Source organism: Pieris napi, chromosome 9 (genome assembly GCF_905475465.1).
Source record: "Pieris napi chromosome 9, ilPieNapi1.2, whole genome shotgun sequence".
Lineage (NCBI taxonomy): Eukaryota > Metazoa > Arthropoda > Insecta > Lepidoptera > Pieridae > Pieris > Pieris napi.
This window is the reverse complement of record NC_062242.1, coordinates 11,959,519-11,973,812: the sequence shown is the minus strand read 5'-3', so window position 1 is coordinate 11,973,812 and position 14,294 is coordinate 11,959,519. Positions and strand designations below refer to the sequence as shown.

The 14,294-nt window shown below is 34.4% G+C and overlaps 1 protein-coding gene across 3 annotated transcripts in view; it reads right to left on the bottom strand.

Annotated features, from left to right (window-relative positions):
- LOC125052411 (tyrosine-protein kinase-like otk) overlaps positions 1–14,294 on the bottom strand; it is a 54,746-nt gene that overhangs the window by 14,666 nt on the left and 25,786 nt on the right. For all 3 annotated transcript variants that reach the window (XM_047653236.1, XM_047653234.1, XM_047653233.1), the window contains 4 exons: positions 3,749–3,817; positions 2,973–3,094; positions 1,687–1,837; positions 1,014–1,157 (listed from right to left, as the gene is read on the bottom strand). In XM_047653236.1, the coding sequence (XP_047509192.1) occupies positions 1,014–1,157; positions 1,687–1,837; positions 2,973–3,094; positions 3,749–3,817 (486 nt within the window). The remainder of the gene's footprint in view (positions 1–1,013; positions 1,158–1,686; positions 1,838–2,972; positions 3,095–3,748; positions 3,818–14,294) is intronic.

Here is a 14,294-nt window from a genome sequence, read left to right as displayed (position 1 = left end):
GGTTGAACACTTATATAAATAATGTAAATAAACAACAATAGATACCATAATAATGTATAATTATTTTATTTCATGCATTTCATAGGTATTTATCAAGATCATTTAAAATTTCTTTGAATTCAAATTCTATTTTTCCCAAAGTCTATGGAACTCTGATACCAAATGGCAACACCGTTCATTAAAAACCGACAAAAATAAAAAGTCCAGTAAAAGATATGATGGTAGAGCAAATTTTAGGCCATTATTTTTGTTAGGCTTATAGTCAAAGTTTTTGGTAAGTCGTCGATTTCGTGGACTTGAGATTAAGCTAAGCCAACACTAGGGAGGGATTCGCAGTTTGCTCTATAAATACCGACTGTGTCTTAGCTCGATAGTTAAGTCAGAGTAAAGTCCAAGTGCGGACTATAGATCTCACCCTGAGACATCACCGAACATTACTAACTTACTAATAAGTAATTTAAGTGTAAACTTTTCTTTGTTAAGTGTCCACATACTACTTACAGTCTCTAATAAGGGTGTCTTACACTGTGTTTTTGTGTTCTATTTTTTCACTGTTTAGCACTTAAAACTAACGTGATATGTATATTGAAGTGAAACTTCTTTATGCGCATGAGGGTAAAATTTTTACGGATGAAACGCGATAATAATAATATTAGCGTCACGAAGATGTGCAGCGTTTTTATCGAAAAAAAGGGAGATAGCGATTGAGAGAAAGAGAGAGAAGTGCTAATTACCTTATATAAATTATATTATTAAAATTTAAATTTCCTCACGAGATTTTATAAAATATTAGTAAAATAAATAAAAAAATTATTTTAATATTTTATGCAAAATAATTTATTGAAATCTCAAATTACGAATTGTAAAATAAAATGCCACGTGTTTTTATAATCGAAGAAATAAATTAAAAAAAAAATTATAATTTTAAAGTTTCACTTCTGACATGTGTACCTACTTTGTACGCACGTACTTTTCTTTGACTGAAAATGTTAGGTCAAACAAATTCTACTCACTCTGAGGTGTCAAAATAGTTCTGTTCCTGTCCCAATGAATGGTGGGTGGAGGGTCACCAATGGCCTTGCAGTTCAGTGATACATCATCACCAATCCTGACATGAACTTGCTGGCCCGCTGTGGGCTCTAATACTCGAGGTGCAACTGAAAATTTGATGGGGCTTAGACGGCAAAAACAACGCTGAATAGGCTTGATTATTTATTTAACCAAATAAGTTGCCAATCAAGCAAGTTACACTTGTATTACAAATATACACACTTATATAGGAGGCAAACGGGCTGGAGGCTCATCTGATGTCAAGTGATACCGCCGCCCATGGACACTCGCACTGCCAGAAGGCTCGGAAGTGCGGTGCCGGCCTTTTAAGAACCGCTCTATTCTTGGAGGACCTAAGTCGAATTGCTTCGGAAATACTTCAGTGGGCAGCTGGTTCCGCATAGTGGTGGTACGCGGCGAAAACTCCCTGAGGTATCGCTCAGTTGTGGAACGACGCACGTAGAGGATGGAATTTCTGTCTTGACGTCCGATGATGAAACTCAGCTGCAGGTATTAGTCCGAGCAACTTCTCTGAACACTCTCCATGGTAAATGCGGTAGAAGATGCAGTGAGACCCCACATCTCTACCCAACGCCAACATACAACACACTGAACACATTAATGATAATTCCTCACCTACAACATCCACAGTGATCTTCGCGGCGATGGATTTATCACCATCAGTGGCTTTACAGGTGTATTGACCAGCGTGTTCACGTTTTGCCTCGGTGATGAGAAGCGTGCCGTTGGATGATGTGATGCTTTCGGGTAGAGGCTCTTCATCATTCTGATATAAACAGGTTATAATTAAAAAGAGAGCTTTCTTGCTAGTTTAGTTTATTGATAAATAAACAAACACTTATTATTAATAGATTGATAACTACGTTTTGACTGATTAAACTGCCGCGTAGTTAAATTAAAAAGAATTTCGATTAAAACTTGATTAGAGATTAGAGATTGACAAGATTTTATTACATACACTGCTAACTTTTACTAATATAATTTTTTCTACTAAGTATTATAATTATTACATTATTTTTCTTTTTTTTTTGCGACTGAGACCCAATTAGCAAGTGTGGTCTCTGGGAGAATTACCAGCGCTGGGGAACAGTCTGCTCCTCAGCATAATGCTGAGCCAGGGCCAATTGCAACCACAACACACACGTATACTTAAATTATTGTAAGAATTACACGAGCTACATTTATTTTACGGGTATTAAAATTAATTAAAAATCATATCTTAAAGTTTAAATTACCATAAGAATAATAAACGTAGATTTTTTAATGCTACTATGATTTTTAGCCTATCCACTTTAAAAGGCGGATTACAACAAAAAAATACAAATTAAGTACCTTTTTTTTGGTAGTTTAGAACTCTGCGGAGTTTTAAAACTTAGCCAGAAGCTATGGAAACTTCTTTTTATATTTTTAAATTGAAGTCGAATGTTTTGGCAAACCCAGATAAAAACTAACTTCTAACTTTAAAACCTTTTTTGAGTAGCTTTAACTAATTTTAGGAAGCTGAGATATTTTTTTTTATTGGAACAACATTTAAAACAATCATTTCACAGAAAAAAAAACTGCAAAATACATACAACAAAAGAAGATATGAATTTATGAAACCTCGCTGGCAGAAAACATTCAAAAAACACAAAAAAATTATAACTCAAAAACTACAAAAAATCGCGGAACATACATGGGGTATTTTCGTACAGGTGTGAGGAATCTAAAAAAAAATGATTGACGTCACTAGTTTGACCTTCCTGTATATATGCATATAATATAGATAATAAAAGTATAATCAAACGAGCATAATATATATTGCAACTAATTGAATTGTATATGTCAACCTTTTCATTGTATATTTATCTATTACGTAATCTTAACCGTAAACGTATTATATATCTCGGAGGCTACCGTACCAAAAACCACTGCACAGTAGGAGCCACACCCCCAGCCACTTTGCAGTGAATCTTTCCAAGACTGTTTAGCTCCAACTTCTTATTATATGGAGCCGGTTCGAAACGAAGTGCGCCATCTGAAACTGTATAAAATAATACAAATACATGTAAAGACAGGCTTATATGTCTTATTGTATTAATTGGGATTAAAAACGGACGATCTTATTCATTTATTAAAGTACACCACATCTTTATAATCATTTTCTGCAGTTACTATCGATCTACAAATAATTACGCTTAACAAAGAATTTATAAACAGATTACTTTCAAAATCCAACTACAGATTGTAGTTTTTACTTAGTAATTATTTAAAAATACTATTTTTTTGAGAGGGGCAAACGGGCATGAGGCTCACCTGATGTTAAGTGATATCACCGCCCATGGACCCTCAATGCCAGAGGGCTCGCGAGTGCGCAGCCGGCATTTTATGAATTGGTACGCTCTTTCCTTGAAGGAGGACCCTAAGTCGAATTGTTTCGGAAATACTTTTCGCCCAATGCGGATTAAGTACCCGGTTTTTTAACAATAATTTAATATTAGCAATGCGTGAGCACTTCCACGTATAAACTGCCTCATTATGATGTCCAGGGAACGATTATAGCTCCTCTCCCGGCTATAAAACATCAGGGAAAGGCTGATTAGGGATAATAGGGTATATGAAGTAGAGAATTTATTAAACCGAAACTAAAAATCTAAATAAAATAAATAAAATAATATATCTTTAGATTAAGATTTACCAGTTGTAGCAGCTCGATGCTTCCGACTCGGTTTGTGGCTGTGCAGTTTATGCCCATGGTGGAGAGCCTCTGTAAAAAAACGATATTATTATTAAGAAACGAGAGCAGTGATTATATATTATTTTATGTATTAACACGTTGCAGTTATAACGAAATACTGTACAATTACAATAATTTAATATAAAGGAGGGCAACTGACGGCCTTATCGCTTTCGTGCGATCTCTTCCAGAGAAACACCATAAGGAAAAAAAATAGATAAGATACACACATACATACACAACAACAAAGGACATATTTCTTAGATAAAACTAATGGAACAAAACAAAGCAATTAAAACTTATGTAAAATTATTTAAGACAATATGTTTTTTTTTATTCAATACATACACACATACATACATACATCCCGTACACCCGGACCATGGTGAACGAACCATACTACATTTAGGTTACATATAATATGTAAATGCGGCATTACAGATTTAAATATTGTGTATTTGATTCGGAAATTCTATTAAAAATATAATTAATACAAAAATTCAGTACCGAAACTTATCTCTTAGTCTGAATGTAGATTAAAATTACTAAACAATTTTATAGCTAAAGAAATTTTCACATCCGTAAAAACTCCGAAAGGAAGCCGAGTATGGACGCAGTTTGTTTTATTCCGAAAATAGTTTAGGGGGCGTCCATAAATTACGTGAGGTGTTTTTTTGAATTTTCTGTACCTCCCTCCCCCCCTGGTGAGATGTCGTGAGATTTTATTCAACCCCCTCCCCCATCCCCCAATCTCACGTGAGATTTTTCAAAATGTCGGTTTCTTACTTAAACGCGTAAGAAGCTATCTTTTTGAGCTCGGAGAACTCAAAATAACACAGAATTCGTACTATTGAGCTCGAAGAGCTCAAAAACAAAGTAAGTTAAATGTTGAGCGTTTAGGTATGGAGTTAGCGGGAAGTTGCAGAGATGGCCTTTAGGGTCAACCGTTTTCCTAATTTTTTTTTCAATCAGAAAAAAAATTGCGTGATATTTGCCGAGACCCCCCCTCTCTTCAACGTGAGATTAAATGAGATTTCACTCGACCCCCTCCCCCCCTTAAACACCTCACGTAATTTATGGACGCCCCCTTACCGCTAAGTGTTAACACGACCGAGTACTTATAAACACAGACAGATGTATCGGCAGATCAAAGGGCTATTATTAAAACACGAAATGCATATAGACGCGAAACGTATATAAAATTCAATTGGATATTAGAAAATATATAATAGAAGCCTGAAATGAAAAGTGTGAAGCGAAGTACGATAATAATACCAGGAAATTCGTATGTGTTTGAATGTGTAATTAATAATATCGTTTACGTGTTAAGTAGGTATTATATGTCGGACTTGGAAAAGCGTGAGTTCTTATAATGACGAATGTTTAAATAAACAGAATTAAAAATAATTGTATAGTTGCTAATAAATAATCTGAAATAGTTTTGCTACATTTCTTTAGGCCTCCACATGAGGAGTAGTATACCAAGAGAGTTAAGTCAATCATAAAGCGTAGAGTTTTAATACCATGGTTACGATGGTATTTGTATATTTAAAGAATCCTCCTAAAAACACGGTACTCTACAGCGAGTAGAGCCCAAATCTACTCGCGCGCTGCATCCAAGGGCTATAAATGATCGCCCCAGTACCGCCCTGTATCAGCAATGCGCGAAGATCGAAACACCACCCGAAGAGGGCATATGCCCCAAACGGACAAAAGTTCACCCCTCTCGAGGAAGTGTGCAACAATTGAACAATTACTACGAAACCTTATGGTATACACAAATTAAATGCCAGACAGAAAATTATTGAAACTAATTCCTTTAAATGGCAACAATCTTTCAGATGTTTTTGATGTAGATTATCTGTCATCTGTCAATTGTGCATGGTCTAGTTATAAATACCTTAGACATATTTTTTAAAATTTTACGACATTACCCTATAAAATAAGTCCCGTATTCGATACCCAGCGAAATTATAATTGTTTTGACTGAACTGAAGCCGTTAGATACCTTCAAACATTCGTAACATAATAACTTTCAATGTTGAATGAAAATGGTGTGGTCTAAACGCGGTTAGCCGGGCAAGTTATTGTAAACAGATGCCTTCAAGGCGGCAACATCAAAGGGATCGGAATATCCAATCCTATCTGTTGGGTGACCATTTGGTTTCTTTTACTAGGATATTGTAACTTTAATTTCAAATTCAAACAGATTTAAAGTTATTATATTGAGTTAAATGGACTTATAGACCAGTGCAGATAGCCTTCAAAATAAATAAAAAGTGAAAAAAATTACAGTAGGATGAAACCCATTAGAAAAGCAGGGGAATATGATTAAAATTAAAGGAAAAATAAATTACGGTCGATCTGAGGTCGGGAAGGGGTAGGGGGGTTGGAGTTTTAAGGGTAAAAAACGGTTTATCTCGATTTCCGGCAAAACTACAAGTCCTATCGAAGAAAGTTAAATGGCAAAGTTGGAGGTAATAAAAAGATCTAAAACTTTTGTATTCACACATTTTTCACATAACCTCAAAATTTATGTGAAAAATTTAAAAAACCAAGTTTTTGGTTTTTTATTTTTATCTTTAACATAAATATTTTTTTTTTAACGAAATTTGGTGAAAACTTACCTTTCTATGTCCCAAATACACTGTAATTTATTTGATTAAAAATATTTATTTGTTCACCTTATTTTGAATTTATATCGAAAAAACACCCTAATTTTCAATCGAAAATTCTGACGTCAAAATTTCAGCTTTTTTCAAAAAGTTGGTGTGCTTTCAGTTCGTTGAAATCTCTACTTTCCTATGGTAAAAAAAAATATATATATATTACCATAGTAAATCTTCTCAGAAAACGCAAAAAATCGTATGCAGTAACGCCCAGACCTGTCATCCCCTTCCCTACTTCTCTATGAATCTTCTTTAAATTATAATCAGATGCCTATTTATTACTATTTTAAGATAACTTATATATACCTGAGTGACCTAAAAAAAAAAAATTAGCCTTTAGATGGGCTAAAATTTTCGTATTTCATAGAGAAGTAAGGAAGGGGATGACAGGTCTGGGGGTTACTGCATATAATTTTTTGCGTTTTCTGAGAAGATTTACTATGGTAATATATATTTTTTTTTTTACCATAGGAAAGTAGAGATTTCAACAAACTGAAAGCATACCAACTTTTTGAAAAAAGCTGAAATTTTGACGTCAGAATTTTCGATTGAAAATTAGGGTGTTTTTTCGATATTAATTCAAAATAAGGTGAACAAATAAATATTTTTAATCAAATAAATTACAGTGTATTTGGGACATAGAAAGGTAAGTTTTCACCAAATTTCGTTAAAAAAAAAATATTTTTGTTAAAGATAAAAATAAAAAACCAAAAACTTGGTTTTTTGAATTTTTCACATAAATTTTGAGGTTATGTGAAAAATGTGTGAATACAAAAGTTTTAGATCTTTTTATTACCTCCAACTTTGCCATTTAACTTTCTTCGATAGGACTTGTAGTTTTGCCGGAAATCGAGATAAACCGTTTTTTACCCTTAAAACTCCCCCCCCCCTACCCCTTCCCGACCTCAGATCGACCGTAATTTATTTTTCCTTTCATTTTGATCATGTTCCCCTGCTTTTCTCATGGATTTCATCCTACTGTAATTTTTTTAGGTTTCAAAAATTATCGGCACTGGTCTATTAGGGGACTGAAGCCACTAGGCCAACACTGCTCTCAAGAGAACGTACCAATTCTTAAAAGGCCGACAACGCAATTTTGAACCTTGTGGCAATGTGGGTGTCCATGGGCGGTATCACTTAACATCAGGTGCGCCTGCACGTTTTCCCACTGTTACATTAAAAAAAACATGAATCGATTCATTTACAGCCGAACCTTAGTAAAGAAACCTATTAACGTAAATGTACGGTTCCTGGGTCAGCAAGAATGATTTAAATAATATAAAAATATAATGTACATTATTTATCAAAGGATATAAGATATAATGCTATGCTTAAGAGAGCGCCTGTGTCTGGCTATACTCTAGGGGCGTAACTCCAAACACTAAGAAACCCTGAGTATTCAATAATAGCCTTTATTGTTGTAAAATACTTATCCTAGTACATAAAAATGTGAAGTTCTATAAACACTAAGACGCTTAGGCATAGGCCTACTCTAAGATCTTCCACTCTTCTCTGTTTCTAGCTTTACGCCACATAGGGCCAGCTGCTCTTCGCACATCATCTTGCTATCTTTTTATTTGTCTTCCTCGTTTTCTTTTGTCATAGCGAGGAAGCCATTGCGTCGCTTTTTTATCTTTGTCATCTCTCATAATATGTCCATTTCAGTCTTTTACTAGAAGTTACAGCAGTTCTAAACTTTGTCATGTCTTTTATTTCTTCTAGTTTTGCTCTATTTTTCAATTTTAGACCTAGAACACTCCATTCGATAACTAAAAATTCAACTTGAAGAAGAAATTTCTAACGGAAAACTGGCCTAGATCAGATATGACAAACTAATAGTAAAGGAGCAAGCAAAATATACTTGGGTCGAAATAAAGATTTATTTAGGAATATAAAAACTAGCTTAACAGTGGATAAAAGATTTTAAAACAACGCATTCACTGCATACTGGGTTCTTGCATTTTTAAATCACGGAGATCTTACTATCTCTTAGAAACACGCATTTTTTATTCGTTTTAACTCTCCTGTTGTAAAGTTATACAATCGTTTACATTACCCACAAATATAATTAAGAAAATATATTGAATTAACTTTAAAATGTTTCTTATATGGTTTAATTAAAACAGTTTTATAGATCTGTATAGCTTGCCAGTCAGACTGTGAAATGTGTGACATTTACAGTAACCCCCCTTATAACACGGTACTTCTATAACACATTTTCATATTACGCGACTTCAGACCCTCATAACACGGGACCCTCCATATAACGCTGGAATTTCACACGTTATATTTCTGTATTGTGAAATTTGTAATGATTTATACATATTTCGTTCATAGTTTTTTCTTAATATTCGATTGAAATTCCTTTAACGAGAAAAGTTAAACATCGAGCACTGTTGGCTTCAGGGTGAGATCCTTGAGGTCGTAGGTTCAATCCAAGGCTATGCACCAATGGACTTTCTTTCAATGCCTAATAAACTTTCGTTCGAACGGTGAAGGAAAACATCGTGAGGATACCGGCTTGTCTTAGACCCAAAAATTCGACGGCGTGTGTCAGCCACAGGAGGCTGATCTTACTTGCCTATTAGATTGACAAATGATCATGAAACACATACAGAAATCTGAGGCCTAGACCTGCTATTTTGCTAAAACAATTTGACTAAGTTTTCAAAGCATTGTCCTAACGATTACTACGGTCCTAACGAGAATAATAGAAAAGTATTTTCTTGAAAAAACCTAACAGTTAACTGGGGCACTATTGTGTGAACGTAGCAGACAATAGTCATACGACAATTAGCGGGTCCCTGCTCCCGTTGTGGGGAACCTAAGGTCTGCATAACTAGCTAACAATTATAACCATGTACGAGAGTCCCGTGTTTATGCTCTTAGAAAACACACAATAGACCCTAGATTGCGTAATAGTTCTGTGTCTATTATTTAATAATAATAAAACGGCACATAAGCCCAACACGCCACTGAAAACTTTCAACTTCAGATCTGTTTCATGATCATTTATCAATCTAATCTAATCTTAAAAATCTAATAGGCAAGTAGGTTTTACCCTGAAAGGGGCCATACAATACCTCTAAAGAAAACACCTTATACTAACACAACTAAAACTCATATTAAGAAATCTTAACTAATCAATATTTTTATAGATTCATAAAGCTCTAATCTATACTTATATTAATTATAAAAAGGAAAAAATTGTGTTCCTGTATGTATGTTTGTAATGTTTTCACACAAAAACTCAATCTAAAATTACTTGATCGATGTCAAAAAAAATTTCACCATTTTTCTTCGGTGACTGACATAGGCTATAATACTTAAAATCAATAATTTTTGTATATCTGTAAAGTACTTTTTTAATTTACTAGTACCGGACATTTAACGTAATACAATCATTTACGAATTTAAATATGTATTAAATATATATTCGTCGTAAAGTAAAATGGTTATATTGATTAGATTATGAATGTAAGTGTGTATCTAATAATCTGAAACAAGTAATTAAAAACTATGAAAACTATGTAAAATAAAACTTTTATTATAAAAATATATATCTATAGTCCGACTTAGAAGACTTTCCATTACCACGAGTTCGGTATCAACGCGAGTGAAACCGCGGGGCATTGCTATTTATTCCCTGCTTATAGCTGTAGGAATACTAAAAACCTTGCTTTAACATTTTTTTTCTTATCTGTAAAACAATTTAGACCCTGTCTAACTATACCTTATATTTTACATAATATTCTGTATTTGTCTGTTACATTTCGTTTTTGAATAAATGAATGGCGCCACTATGTGACAATTCTGAAACGCACTTAGTATTTTTAAATATTATTTCATGTGTCCAACTATCCAGCTACACTATCCCATCCTTAATAAGACCATGGTCACCCTATCCAATATAAACAGTACTGGCAAACATCACTCGAAGAAGCCGGCGACCGTCAATTATCGCCCGATCACCGACCGCTGTACTGACGATAGATTGACAAATATTTGGATATTACCAACACATACACTAATTCTAAGGAAACCAAGAGACTCATTTGCCAAGCCATGGCGATAGATGCCTAACATAAAAGGCCTGCAACGCCTTCACGGGCCTAATTGAAGTTCGAAGGATATTTTTAAAGAATAAACGTCCGGGAGGCTCAGCTGATAAGTGATATCACCCCGCCGCCAAGGACACTCTCAATGCCAGACCACTCACGAGTGCGTTGCTGGCCTTTTAAAACCTCTATAGACAGTTGGTTCCGCATAGTGGTGATGTGGCTAAAAGGGTATTTTAAAAACTGAGTTGTGGAAGGACATCGAGACATGGAATTTCGTGATAAAACCTAAAAAACAGTTTTCTTTTTCTGCAATTGTGAACACAACTTCAAGCCAACGCATTTTCCATATGTTGGTATGTAGCTACTAAAAAGGTAGGTTAAAAAAATCATATTAAGGTGAAACGAAGTTCGCGGGCATCTACGAGTAGTATATAATGAATATGGCTATATAAACGGAACAAACATTAACACATATGGATAAATAGGGTAGATTTAATAGCTTATAAATCGATAAAATTTACAACTCTGATAAGATTCTAAACAAATATGACTAAGTGAAATAACGTGTTATCAAGACTAGATAAGACGAAGGATTACTTGTCCTAATAAATGAAACACTAGGATAACGGGCAGTTATGTCAAAAACCAACTGCCAAATTTGACTTTTACCACAGATAACAAATGTTTTCCAAAGAGCTACAGAGTATACTTCATACATGCAACATTTGACGGCGATTTCCTAAATCATCAGATTTACTCCCCGAGAGTATAGCCAGACGTAGGCACTCCCTTCAACTGTTATTTTGCATTCATTCGTTACTAGCACTTAACATTTCATTATTTCACTTATATTCTATAGTATATAATTATATCTATAAGTTACATTTGATTTACAGGTATATATCACCATACTAAATTTGCTACACTGACAAAATACTTAATAAAATGCTGGCTGTTTTATTATTAACTTCTAAATCATCACATTTCATGCCACACCGAATATCTAGTCATTTTTCAGAAAGAAAAATGTAATTCAAATATGCAATTTTCGTTTGACATAGCGGAAAATACGATAGCCGATTTCGAAGAGATTTTTAGAGCGCTCAAGAACTAAAATGGCGCCGTTGCCATGACAACGCGGTCGTAAAATTTTATGGCGCGCAACCCCTGCACAAGTTCGCGTTGAATGTCTGGCTATTGTATTAATTAGATCAGAGTGTTAGATTTCAAACTACTGTTATATCAACCCTCGGCGCAAATATAACAGAACTCTGGATTCAAAAAGATTTCAAAACCTCCTTTAATTTTGTTCATTTAGATGCTACTAAATAAATAAAGAAGAGATAAGATCAGCGACCAAAGTAGAAGACATTATAAAGAAAATAAGACAATTGAAATGGCGCTGGACCGGGCACATTTGAGATAGCTGGTTGAAATGGACAAAAATAATAACAGAATGGCAACCACGCGATGGACAAAGGAAAAGAGGAAGACAGAGCAAGAGATGGGCAGACAAATAAAGAGAATAGGAGGCACACAACTTGGACAAGAAGAGCTAACATCAGAAAATAATGGAAACAGCTGGAAGAGGCCTATGTGTCACAGAACACGCTGACCTAAAACGGGTCAAGTGACGTATAAGATAGTTTTATTCATGTATTAGAATTAAGTTTTTTTTTTATGTAACTTAAATAAGTGTTATTATATAAGGCTTGATTATAATAATAATAAATAAATAAAAAACCAGTGGACGTACAACCTTTTTCAGTCTGGGCCTTAGATTTTTGTTTCATGATCATTTGGCAATCTAATAGGCAAGTCAAATTAAAATATGTATTGAAGTCTGTTATGGAAGAGCTGGGAACTCTGTCACCGATATTTTTTACTTAAAAGGGTTCCCAAATCTTGCACATTAAAATGCATTGTTATAATATATTTTTTTAATTAAACCATAATAAGCTTTCTGGAATCAGAAAATCTATAAGCGATAATAGAACACAAATCCGTTCCATACTTTGTTTCGTTCATACACAGACGCGGGCTATATTTTATAAAATCTCTATCTAATATCTAAAATTCTCGTATCACAATGTTCGTTCCCATACTCCTCCGAAACGGCTCGACCGATTCTCATATTTTTTTTAAATGCATATTCAGTAAGTCTGAGAATCGGCTACTATCTATCTTTCAAATCCCTAAGGGATGAGGGGTTTTTTATTTTTTAGACAAAGTTTTTGTTTTTATTTTTTTATGATACAGCATACAAAAATACATATAACCCTTAACTTTCACCCCTCTACGATCAACCCCTATTTTTTATTATTGTAGATAGTTTATTTTTATTGAACTAAAAAAAATGTTTCCTAGAAATAATATTCATGGAAAACAACGTTTGCCGGGTTAGCTAGTGTATTATAAAATAAATGAATATGTACCAGCATTAAACGACTGTGTACAACCTTTATATATTTAATAAGAGGTTTTATAACACAGTATACAATTACACTCGCAAGTCGTAACTTCACGAAACAATAAAATTCCAAGGACTTCAACTGTCAAAATGACACTTCACGTGGGGGCGCCACCCGAGGGGGGTGTTTAATTATGAGCCTTAATCCCAAAGCCTTAATTAAGGATTTGGCTATTGTCCGTAAAATGTTGAAGTTACGTTGCTTTGGTCGGATTTATGGTATGAACGTGTCGAATTAAAAACTATTAGTTCTGACATTTCAGACGAGATCTATAAAAACGCACACCAGAATTCAGTGGCGCTACAACCTTTTTAGGCCTGGGCTTCAGATTTCTGTATTTGTTTTATTATCATTTGTCAATCTAATAGGCTCAGTCTCCTGTGCTTGACACACGGCGTCGACTCTTTGAGTTTACGGCAAGCCGGTTTCCTCACGATGTTCTTCACCGTTCGAGTGAATGTTAAATGCGCATATAAAAAAAAGTCCATAAGTGCACAGGCGGGGATCGAACCTACGACCTCAGTAATGAGAGTCGCACGCTAAAGCCACTAGGCCAACGCTGTTCATAAAAAAAACACTCACACTATTACACAAATTCTGTTTTTATAGATATTAATTTATCGTAAAGAATTTCGTACAATGACTTTGAGATAATCACTCGTCTTCTTCTGTCACATTATGAATAACATATGAGGAAAAGGGACAGTGTTTTATTTACGTATAATTTTTATACGGTGGTAGGTTTCTGTAACTGATAATATACTTAATGGGCGGGACAAGCACAAAATAAACGGCACAAATATAAGAGTCTTTCCTCCAACTTCGATTTTGTTCCCTTTGGAGTAGAGACTCTTGGGCCGTGGGGTTCAAGTGCACAGGCGCTTATTAAAGATTTATGGCGCCTAGTAGATAGTACCGGTGACATCAGAGCTGGTGCTTTCCTCACTCAACGAATAAGTATCGCAATACAGCGAAATGCTGCCAGCGTTAAAGGTACACTGCTACAAGGTCCAAACTTTTTAAATTTGTTTTGATTTTCTTTTTAATATGTAATTTATATTATTACTTTGTAGGTTAAGAAAATAGTAAATACTGTATACTTGATTGTTAATATGAAATATGTTTAATAAAATCTATAAATTAGTAAATAAAATTTTCAAGTCTTTATTTCAAAACAAAGTACGAATATTAATCTATCCCAGACAGACGGCGATATTACAATCGTGATTTGAATGTTGAGTGCGGTGTCTATTGACTTCTCGATATCGAAGATATTTCGTTTGAAATCCACAGAAAACTACTACTA